The sequence below is a fragment of the Planococcus citri genome, chromosome 5, assembly GCF_950023065.1.
Source record: "Planococcus citri chromosome 5, ihPlaCitr1.1, whole genome shotgun sequence".
In the NCBI taxonomy this organism is placed as follows: Eukaryota; Metazoa; Arthropoda; class Insecta; order Hemiptera; family Pseudococcidae; genus Planococcus; species Planococcus citri.
This window is the reverse complement of record NC_088681.1, coordinates 58,537,056-58,549,106: the sequence shown is the minus strand read 5'-3', so window position 1 is coordinate 58,549,106 and position 12,051 is coordinate 58,537,056. Positions and strand designations below refer to the sequence as shown.

Below are 12,051 nucleotides of genomic sequence, written 5' to 3'. Positions count from 1 at the left end.
GGCTCGCGAAGAGTAATTCTCAAAAAAAGTTTAAAAATCGTGTAATGGGTGGTTTACTTGAATACTATTGACAATTGAAATTGTTTTTCAGTGGTATTGTGTAGATGCCAACTCAGGGGTCACGTGAATGTAGTTTAACGTCCCCCAACCCCCCCCCCCCCCCTCCACTATGGGTCAAGTCCCCCCAACCCTGAAAACTCCATCGTCGTGGCCTGTAATGACTTAAATTTTTCAACTTCATCTTAAGAATTGAATTACACTATCACTTTTTCTGAAAAAAAAAAAAAAAAAAATGGTACATATTTATTTTTTCCTGGCTCTCCTATTGGACTTTTTTTTGCGGTGAAAAGGCTACACTGTATTGTTTCAGTGATAGCAGTGCTGTGCCCATTTCACAACCATCAAGGAAATACAGTCACCCCTTCTCCGAATGGTAATCTGTGAAAATTGTACAGATTACCATTTTTCAGATCCATCGCCGTGGCTTATCATTCTCACGTTTAAGAGACATTTTTTTTTTCTTGAAAAAAAGAAAATATTCAAATGGTAAGTATTTGATGACCACAACTTTGAAAATTGAAAAATTATTGATTCTATTACCAGTAAAACAAATTTTAGTTCTTTTTTTTCTTACGTCGTGGATAGTACAGTTTGGTATTTCGTCGTGGCTATCGTGATTTTTTGTCCACGGCGAAGGAAAATACCTACCCTATTGTGTTTGAATACTCCCATTAAAAGGTACCTGGTACCTATACTTGATGACCTTTTTGTGAGCTAAAGTACCAATAACTGCTCCAATTATACCTATACCTACCCAAAAGTAGTAAACAGCCTTTTTTCCAACATGTGACACCGATTTTTTTGAAGCCCCTGCCCCCGCCCCCTTTGAGGATGACTTGGGCCTGAAGTCATTTTAGGGGTCCTGGGTATGCCTACAATCAAGTCCCTTTTGAAAAAAAATCAAAAAAAGGTTTTCATTTTTGAAAAATTTTAGTACTAAAATTTAAACTTTTTTTGAGAATTACCCCGAACGAGTGGACGAAAAAAGCTGAAATTTGGATTGTATCTTATTTTCAACCTCTCGAGTTGATTATAAAGATGGTTTCGAGATGTTCTGGAGCCTTCGGTGGATTCTTGGATTCTCCAGTTTTCGAACAAAAAATTATAAATAGAGTCAAAATATTTAAAATGCTTAAAAATTGTCAAAAAAATAAAATAAAATAAAAGTTTAGTATGCACTTAGTAATATTGACCTGTTATTCTAAAGTTTCTAATAAGGAAATTAAACTTCGCCATTCTCAAATTTTTCCAGAAAACATGGAAATTATTTGAGCTCTAATGATGAAAATCTGCATTCAGAAAGTTGAAATTGATCGAGGTGAAAAAACAACTACCTACCTACGTATTTTTATCCCCCTTTTCAGGTACCTAGTTGTTAGTTTGACATTATTACCAAGAAATGTGGCAAACAAATCCACAAAATATAGGTATAATGATGTATTCATAATGAGGTGGAAATTTCCCATTTCAGTTGGAAAACATTCATGTCAGTAGATACAGAACTACGTATAGAATCAATATTCAAAAAGTTACACGAATAAACAACCAAGTTACCCTTGCGAAAGGAGGGAGAAAGAGAAGGAAAAAATAATTTTATAACAAATGGAAATTTCCTTTCAAGTCGAAGGGTTGCGACCCCACATCATTTTAAAAACCACCCTAAAAACAAGTTGTTTTTCAAAATGAAAGGAAAATTACCTCAGTAAAAAAACGATACAGAAAGGTTTAAAATTCATTAAAAAAATTATTTCATTCGATTTCCAGTGAAATTTAACAAATGGAAAATGGAACTTGTTTGAATGAATAATCAACAAAGCAGTCAAATTGCTCAAAGTTTACAACAAAAAAAAAATCAAGCTAAATAAATCGTTGGAAAATTAAGACGAAAAAATTGTACAGACAATGAAAAAGACGTGTTGTTAGCTGTTTTGAAAAATTCCTTAAAATATCGACAGAATCATCTAGAAAATTCACTAAAAACCACTAATTATCTCCAGTTACCAGAAGAAAAAAAAATGTTCAATGCATACAAAAAATTGCGAAAAACGACAAGAAAAAATATTAAAACATCACTAAAATATTGCAAATTGCACACAATTTTCCTAAAATTCCCTAAAAAAGTTACCAAAATTCGGAAAAATTAAAATGAAAAAAAACACACATCAAAAAAAACTAGGTACGTAAAATAAAATTTCAAAATATCAGATGGAATTTTTTGAAAAAATCACCGGAAAAACAGTACATATAAACTGACATAAGACATAAGATAAAAATGCTTAAAATCACTCAAAAAATTTCAAACCAATATCTCGTTGAAAAAATGACTTAACAATTTCATTATTAGATAAAAAAATTGAGTGGTCTGTTAATAATTCAGAACATGTGGTTTTTTGATCAAAGTACTTAATAAATGAATGAATAAATAAATAAACATCCACGATTTATGGCTCAATTTCAATTCAAATGTTGGAAAATCGTGGGGTGTGGGGCAAATTTTCTAAATGATGTCAAAAAATATGAGAATTTTTTACTTTCAGAATGTTTTGATAATCACCTGTCAAAATTTCAAGTGCCAAAGTGCGTTTTTTGATTTTTGGTGAATTTTTGAAAATTAAATTTAGGCCAAAAATGAGGGAAAAAATCAAAATTTTACCAAATTGACCCAGAAAGCTGAAATTTGGGATATACCCTATTTTCAACTGGCTAAATCGATTGGAAACTGTTTCAAACCGTTTCGAGCAGTTCTGGAGGCTCCAGCAGATTTTTGAAACTCGAAATTTCCACAAAATTTCATCAAATGGAGCTGGATAGTCGAAATTTACTCTGCAAACCAATTTCAATACGCTACGAAGTCAACTGCAGGGGGATTTCCAGTCGTTTTCAAGCATTCAGCGATTTTTTGAAAATTACTGGAGCCTCCAGTAGATTTTTGAAACTCGAAATTTCCCCAAACATTCATCAAACGGAGCTGGAAAGGTCAAAATTTATTCTTCAAACTAATTTCAATAGGTACCCTACGAAGTCGACTGCTGGTGGATTTCCAGTCGTTTTGGAGCCTCCAGCGACTTTTTGAAAGGTCGTATTGGCGTTTTTTGGAGAATTGAAATTTCCAAAAAGTACCTACAGCTGGAAGCTTCTAAACCATTTAAAACCATTTGAAACCACCATGTAGTCGACTTCATATCGTATTGAAATTAGTTTGCGAAATAAATTTCAGCTTGCCAACTCCATTTGGTAAAATGTTGCCGGAATTTCAAGTTTCAAAAATGTACTGGAAGCTCCAGTAATTTTCAAAAGGTTGCTGGAAGCTCCAAAATGACTTGGACCCCCCCCGAAGTCGTCTTCAGAGGGTGTTAAAATTGGAGTGTAGAGGAAATTTCAGCTTTCCATCGCCATTTGATAAGACACCAGCATTTAAAAATGCATCAACAAATTCAAACTTAAGCAAATAGTCGGAAAGCTCGCTTAAGGATCTATTGCACCCCCCGTCGATTCTCTGGGACAAATTTTTTCTTAAAGGGGGAGTCCTAAGGAACATTTCTAGCCCTTGTACTAAAAAAAAGTGGTCCTACTTACAAAATGGCGGACATTTTGATTGACAGGTCAGCCGAAATCGCAGATTTTGCGTTCCAACATAAGACTGCACAAATTTTTTCAACACGTACAAAGGTAGGTCGAAAGATCAGGGAAAAATTTATCACCTGTCAAATTTTCAAGTGCTAAAGTGCTTTTTTCGATTTTTGGTTAATTTTTGAAAATCAAATTTAGGCCAAAAATGAGGGGAAAAATCAAAATTTTACCAAATTGACCAAGAAAGCTGAAATTTGGGATACTCCCTATTTTCGACATGCCAAATCGATTGGAAACTGTTTCAAACCGTTTTGAGCAGTTCTGGAGCCTCCAGCAGATTTTTCGAACTCGAAATTCCCACAAAATTTCATCAAATGGAGTTGGGTAACCGAAATTTACTCTGCAAACTAATTTTAATACGCTACGAAGTCAACTGCAGGGGGTTTTCAAGTCGTTTTGGAGCCACTAGCGATTTTTTGAAAATTACTGGAGCCTCCAGTAGATTTTTGAAACTTGAAATTTCCCCAAAATTTCATCAAACGGAGATAGAAAGTCGAAATTCATTCTTCAAAGTTCAAACTAATTTCAATACGCTACGAAGTCGACGTACTGCTGGTGGATTTCAGGTCGTTTTGAAGCCTCTCATTTCGTAAAATGTTGCGGGAATTTCAAGTTTCAAAAATCTACTGGAGGCTCCAGTAATTTTCAAAAAGTCGCTGGAGGCTCCAAAATGACTCGAACCCACCTGAAGTCGTCTTCAGAGGGTGTTAAAATTGGAGTGTAGAGTAAATATCAGCTTTCCATCGCCATTTGATGAAATTTTGTGAAAATTTAAAGTCTCAAAAATCTGACGGAGGCTCCAGGAATTTTCAAAAAGTCGCTGGAGGCTCCAAAACGACTTGAAATCCACCAGCAGTCGACTTCGTAGCGCATTGAAATTAGTTTGCTGCAGAATAAATTTTAGCTTTCCAACTCCATTTTGATAAAATTTCGGGGGAATTTCGAGTTTCAAAAACCTGCATGGAGCCTCCAGAACTGCTCAAAACGGTTTGAAACAGTTTCCAATCGATTTGGCCAGTCGAAAATAGGGTACATCCCAAATTTCAGATTTCTAGGTCAATTTGGTAAAATATTGATTTTTCCCTCATTTTTGGCCTAGATTTATTTTTCAAAAATTCACCAAAAATCGAAAAACGCACTTTAGCTTTTGAAATTTTGACAGGTGATGAATTTTTGCTTGATTTTGCGATCTACTTCTGTACGGTTCGAATAATTTTGTGCGAGTCCTATGTTGGAACGCGAAATTTGCGATTTCGGCTGACCTGTCAATCAAAATGGCCGCCATTTTGTAAGTAGGGCCGATTTTTTTCTGAGTACAAGGGCTAGAAATGTTCCTTAGGACTCCCCCTTTAAGAAAAAAGTTGTCCCGAAGGATTGGCAGGGGGGTGCAATAGATCCTTAAGCGGGCTCCCTGACTATAATTGTTAAGAAATGTCCATTTTTGTCAAAATTTCCAAAAAGTGTCCATTACTGGTAATTTTGTCAGAAGAGGATAATTTTATCCAAAATTTTCCAATAGTCCTGTTCTTGCCAAGATTGCAAAAAAAGTCCTTTTTTGTAAAAATTGTCAAAAAATTTTCGTTTTTTATCAAAATTATCGGACAGTGTCAATTTTTTTTTGAAAATAAAAAATATACAAAACGACTGATCCCAATCAGACATTTATATATTTGTTGGTACTTTTCCAGCAAATTCGTTCGATCCTCCTAATCGAACATACCTACATAGAGGTACCTACTTAAAAAAAGATAATTACGAAATTTAAATACCAAGACGCCTTACGATTATAATAAATTGGCATACCATTGTGATTATATACACACTTCGTACACATTGCCAGGTATTTATCTCGAACGACAAATAAAAACTATACCTATACCATACCTACAAAGCGTCACATCACATACTATAAAACTAATTACACGAGATGTCAATGATTTATATGTATAAGCCATTGTCCGCGTACTCGTATTTACGAACACCTACATACGATATAAAACTATACACATACAGACGTTCGAAAGCTGTCAAAATTGGCTTTTTGTTTTTATATCTAGGTAGGTACACGATTGATAATATTTTAAATGAATTTTTAAGCTCGTTGCACGTTTAAAAGCCTACGCAGTCGTGTTACAAAAATACTTGAAAATGATTGGGAAGGGAATGCGAGACCAGAGGTAGGTATTTTATTCGTTGGCTGCGATAATTACATTATTTGCGGAGCTGCTTTGATACAGATGAGAAAATATTTCGTATTCGAGCGAGCTTGAAAGTGGAATAAAAATGCACCTACATAAGCAGTTACCTACACTTCAATTTACACAACCATTTTTTTTTTTTTTTTACTAACGTAACCACCAAAGATCGTATACGATTTTTTTTTCAGGTTAAATTGGTATTTTCATCCCCCCCCCCTATTACCTGGTCTTGATGCAACTCGATTTAGGCCTACAGGGTGCATTGAGGATAGGTCTAGATAGGTTCACTTAACCTACATCTCTTTGGATACCTTCAAAACGCGAATCGAATACTTGGAATAAGCACGATAAGAATGAAAAAATGATGCAAAAAATGCATCCAGAGCCAACGTGCACGTTCCACTATTCCAATAAAATCAACCATTTAGGGGAAATTTATTACGCGGACATGAAACATATTTGGAATGGTTGATGCAATATTATGCTCGAGAGTTTTATACGTTTAAAGATTCTGCTCGAAAGAGGAAATGCTGAGCTGTAATGACCCATCTACTCGTATTCATCAAATACATGTTACATGTTTGATTTTCTCGTAAGTACGAGTATATTCCAATTGTGCCACAGCCAGCAGTCGATTTATAAACATAGAACTTGGCACACGATGCTGGTGGAATTATAGCGAGCGAATGAAAGAAAAAAAAATATCAATCAACTTACATAATTGGATAAGTCTCGCATGCCATAAGGAAAACGTCGTAGATCGGGTTGAAGATGACCACTGTACGATCGTTCTTTCTCCAGCCAACAGTCATCTACATTGACGTATTCGTATCCAACGCCTGCATATCCCTCTGAAACTAATAAATCCGCCATTGTTCTGAACAATCGGTCACTGTCAACAATATATAATTTTATATATTTAAAGCTCGAATATCATCGTCTTAATAAGAAAAAAAAAACGTCAATATAGGTACCTACATTTATAGCATATTTTACAAGAAAAATAACAGCTTATGTACTTACATAATTCGAGAGGAAAAAAAAAGTATGGTATGGTATTGAATTGGTCGACGAATTAAGTAGGTATAGGTAGTTAGGTACATATTACAATGTATAAGTATGTGAAATATACGCCATAAAGAATCCAAACACTTACCTAATACAATTATCTGGGTCGTTTTTGCAATCTGTGTTGCATCGGAAGCGTTCCCAAGCTAACCAGCCCATCGGAGGTGTGCGAGCCAAACCGTTCTCCAAAGCGCGACATAGAGTAAATAACATGGATATCAGGGGAATCCATTTTATCAAATGATGCATTTCTCGACTAACCTGTCAACAAGCAAGCCACCACATTGATACTTTAGCTCATTTATATTCCATTCAATGATTAAAGATGATGATGATGAAGGCAGATTTGCCTCTCGAGTCTCGAATGACATACGATCTGTGGTATCGATCGCGACGATCAACGATTAGGTTCGATTTTAATGCTTCGAGTGTTTGATGAATGAAAATTATGGTCCAAGGTAATCTACCATATTCAATAGGGTATTAATTCGAACTACTTAGTCATTCTTTAGTCAGTAGTCTACGTATATGTTGATCGAGATTCCAGTTGCCAAAATGTTGCACTGAGTCATATGTCATTAAAACAAACGAGCTTATCGAATGTTTAGTTCAAAAAGTGAGAGTAAAGAACGCAGCTCTAGGTAAAATACGAGTAGATGAAATGGTATTGTCCTCAGATTTTGAAACTAATCACTGAAAATTGCCCCTAATGTTTATAGCCCCGTGGTAAAATTTTTATATCGCTACCTCGCCCCCAAATTGGTCAATTTTGTCTGAATTATTTTTTCCCTAGCAATATTTTATGTATTATAAAATACGCCCAACTGTTGACTCAAATTTGGACCAAATTTGTCAATTTTTTCTACGTCTTACAAAAAAAATTATTTATAATTTTTTCTTTTCAAAAAAATTGAATTACGAGCTATTTTGAGGACCACTGAACCGCCTTTCGGGTAACCGACCAGGCCAAAACTAATAAGCAGACTAATATCAAGTTGAAATACTTTTTGATTTTTTCTCGCGCTCGTTTTCATCAAAAAGAGGTTTTTTTCAATTCAAAAGAATGTAGATACTCATTATGGTTAAAAAAATATAAAATTTTTTATTTCTGTTCAAAGAGGAAATTTTAAATATTGAATTTGAAATTACCCCAAAAAATACATTACAAATCAACATTAAAAACTCCATTGCAAATTGCAACTAAAAAAATCCATTTGAAAGCTGAACTCAACTCGAAAACATTCTCTGTTCCAAAAGTTCATTTGTTATCACTCCAGAGAAAATCTACACTAAATTAAAAAACAAGACCGACTTTTCTCTAGATAAAAATATTTTACGAACGAATTGATTCGCTCTTTTTGAAGCACTTATATAGCAATTGATCTGTTCACAATCGAATAAAATCATTTACAAACGATTGGCGATTGAACAAATTGATTGATTTCTAGGTGAATCATTCGCGAACGAATTGATTCGTATAAGTGACTCGTTCGTGAACGAATTAATTCATTCACTCAATTTTTGATGAATCATTCGTGAACGAATTGATTTGTAAGAGTGACTCGTTCACGAACGAATTGATTAGTATGAGTGACTCGTTCGCGAACAAATTGATTCGTATGAGTGACTTGTTCGCGAACGAATTGATGCATTCACTCAATTTTTGATGAATCATTCGCGAACGAATCGATTCATTCACTCAATTTTTGATGAATCATTCGCGAACAAATTGAATAATTTTTAGTGAATCATTCGCGGACAAAATGATTCGTATAGGTGACTCGTTCGCGAAAGAATCGATTCATTCACTCAAGTTTTGATGAATCATTCTCGAACGAATTGAATAATTTTTAGTGAATCATTCGCGGACGAAATGATTCGTATAGGTGACTCGTTCGCGAACGAATCGATTCATTCACTCAAGTTTTGATGAATCGTTCGCGAACGAATTGATTCGTATGAGTGACTCGTTCGCGAACAAATTGATTCGTATAAGTGACTCGTTCGCGAACGAATCGATTCATTTACTCAAGTTTTGATGAATCATTCGCGAACGAATTGATTTGTATGAGTGACTCGTTCGCGAACAAATTGATTCGTATAAGTGACTCGTTCACGAACGAATCGATTCATTTACTCAATTTTTGATGAATCATTCGCAAACGAATAGATTTGTACTAGCAACCCGTTAACAACGCGCATAAATGCGCTACGTTTGAACGGATTCAATGTCAGAATGGGGGAAGATAGAATTGGAAGGAACGATGTAAGAATATGTTACGGTATAGTTGTATCACAGCTTTTGGTTCATTCAATAAAATTAAAAGTAATTATTTCATAGTAACTTTTTAATTAAAATAATTTTTAATATTTAAAAATTAAAATAAACAGGGTATGATTTATCGTTACGACAGAATAGGTGGTCTAAACGACAGGCCCCACAAATAAAAGAATTACCCGACCAAAAAAGAAATTGAACGACACAAAGAAAATTGAACCACAATCATATATTTGCACGACAGATAAAAAATGTCCACGAAAAATAAAAAATTGAACGACAATAGTAAAAAAAAAAAATCACGACAGAAATATCTGTAAACACATCTATTTTTATTTTTATTTTAATCCATCAACACATCTATTTTTATCAAAAAAATAACAAATCGAATAAAATGAAAAAAAAAATAAGAAATTTTCGTAGGATGATAGATGGGTAGTTCTCAAAAAATGGTAAATTTTGTGTACACAGCAAATTTCTCTACGGTCTTAGCATGATTTTTTTTTGGTCCACGCAAGCATCACCTCGTTCACATTTTACATTTGATATTGCGATTTTTAGTCCCCCTTTCATTGGTGTACATTTGATTTTATTCCCCAAATGTCTTTCGACTTGTAGTCACACGCCATGTTTTTGTAAATGAATGTCATAAAGTGTCATGAACTTCATTTTTTTTGGAAAAATTTACACATTCTTATAGAACACAAAGGTATATTATTGTGCAAATTGCAATCTCAATAAGTCCATCGGAAGCTCAAACATCACATAGCAATTTTTAATTATTTTTGCTAGCTTACCAATCCAATATTTTATTAATCGTTTTTTCGTGTATTTTCAGATGTTTAATTAGTCGTACATTATTCTGTCGTTTAAAATTTTATTCTGTCGCTTAGACATGCTTTTTTGGCGGGAGGAGTTGTCGTGATTCATAATTAAAAATAGTTGTGCTGACTCATTTATTTGTCCTTGAAAACCTGTTGTTGTAAAGACCTAAGTTGTCGCTACCACAGCTTTTACTGTCGTTTGCTGTTGTCGTTCAAACACCCTTTTCTGTCGTGCGATTATATATTTCCCAAATAAATATATTTTTTATTAATTAAAATCTTAATACAAAATGAAAAAAAAACAATTGTTGTAAAGATAAAATGGTCGAAGTTCCTCGTTACTTGAATTTATTATCGCGGTTTTGCTGTAAATATCGATTTATACTGATTAGGTGTATGACAAAAATCAAACGATCTCCAAAAAATGTCGTTTTCAACTAACTCGAGGGGTGCAATGAAAATTAACACTCAAGGGAGAGGGGGTGATATTTATCCCGGTTTTGCAGCGATCTACGGTGATTAGGTTTGCATTTTACTGATTTGAATTTATTATTGCGGTTTTGTTGTAAATATTGATCTATACTGATTAGGTGTTGATTTTATTCAAAAATTATTTTAATCGTACCTACCTTATTTTTCATCTCCCCCCCCCCCCCATCCACAAAAAGTTCCATGTCAAATGAAACTACAATCAATAGATTTCAAAGGTTGAAAAAGTGTACCAACGTCAGCTTTTCATGATGGAGATTGAAAATACATATAATTGATCAATTTCAAACTTTAACCATACCCTCCTTATTTTCCACCAGCCCCCCCCCCAAAAAGGAAAGTTCCATGTCGAATGAAAATAAAATCGATCGATTTAAAAGGTTGAAAATCCTTATTTTTCATCCCCCCACAAAAGAAAGTTCCAAACTACAATTGTAAATTACATACTTTTTAGAATTACTTCAACAGGGTGTTCAACAAAATCTGAAAACTAAAAAGAAGGGCCTTGGAAGGACCTTTTGGAAGGACATCTTTAAATTTAAAAATGCACCTACTGACCCCCCCTCCCTCATTCATTTTTACAAAATTGCCAAAAAAACTACGAAAATTTATAATTTTTAAAAGAAACAATAAAATTAATAATATTCAAATAGACCTGATAAATTTCTTGTCTAATGACTACCAGTAACCAAAAAGTAATCAAAAAAGTCACTAAAAATTTGTTTAATGTAATAATAATAAAAAAGAGGTGAGCCAAAAACTTTCCACACAAAACATTTTCGGAGGCGTGACGAAACGATGGACATTGTTCCAATTTTTGTCGCTAGATTTTCCCAATTTTTTACTCTAAACTCCCCCCCTTTCCACGCCAAGATTTTTTCCAACTAATTGGCCAGATGTGGTTCGAACCATTTTTTAAAAAGGGAAGTTGGAAACAAAAATGTCGAATAAAAAATTTATTTGAATTTTGCATTGATTAGATTATGTTTTTGGAATTTCTCGAGTTGACTTTTCCATTTTAGGAAATGTTTGAAAGTTGTTGTAGCAGAATTGCAATCTGACCGAGCGAAGCGAGGGTGAAAGCTGTGAAAGTTTTCAGAAAATTTCATAGGTAAGGTAGTCATTATACTCAAAAATATGAATAAATGCCCGAGCAAAGCGAGGGCAAAAGCTTTCAAAAATTCACAATTCCTGAGTAGTAAAACAGCATTATTTTTGATTTGAGGAGTCATATTTTTTTACCCTTTAATTTTGGTCAGAGAAAAGAAAAGAAAAGAAAAATGATCTAGCCTGAGCGAAAGCTGTGAAAAATTGATACCGTTTGAGACGTAAAAGAACACCATTTCTCTTTATTAAATGACAGAATTATTAGAAAATTCGGAAGAAAGAAGGACCAATAGGCAAAAAGAAGGATTTTTACTGACCCAGAAGGACCGTTAGACACCCTGTTTAATCATACCTACGTCAGCTTTTTACGATGGAGATTGAAAATGCATATAATTGA

General features: G+C 34.0%; 1 protein-coding gene across 1 annotated transcript in view; it reads right to left on the bottom strand.

Moving 5' to 3' along the window:
* The window catches only part of LOC135846446 (alpha-N-acetylgalactosaminidase), a 59,502-nt gene that overhangs the window by 17,424 nt on the left and 30,027 nt on the right, over window positions 1–12,051 (bottom strand). Inside the window, exons 2-3 of the mRNA XM_065365541.1 lie at window positions 7,045–7,217; window positions 6,606–6,780 (exon numbers count right to left, since the gene is read on the bottom strand). Coding sequence (XP_065221613.1) covers window positions 6,606–6,780; window positions 7,045–7,205 — 336 coding nt within the window. The 5' untranslated portion in view covers window positions 7,206–7,217. The remainder of the gene's footprint in view (window positions 1–6,605; window positions 6,781–7,044; window positions 7,218–12,051) is intronic.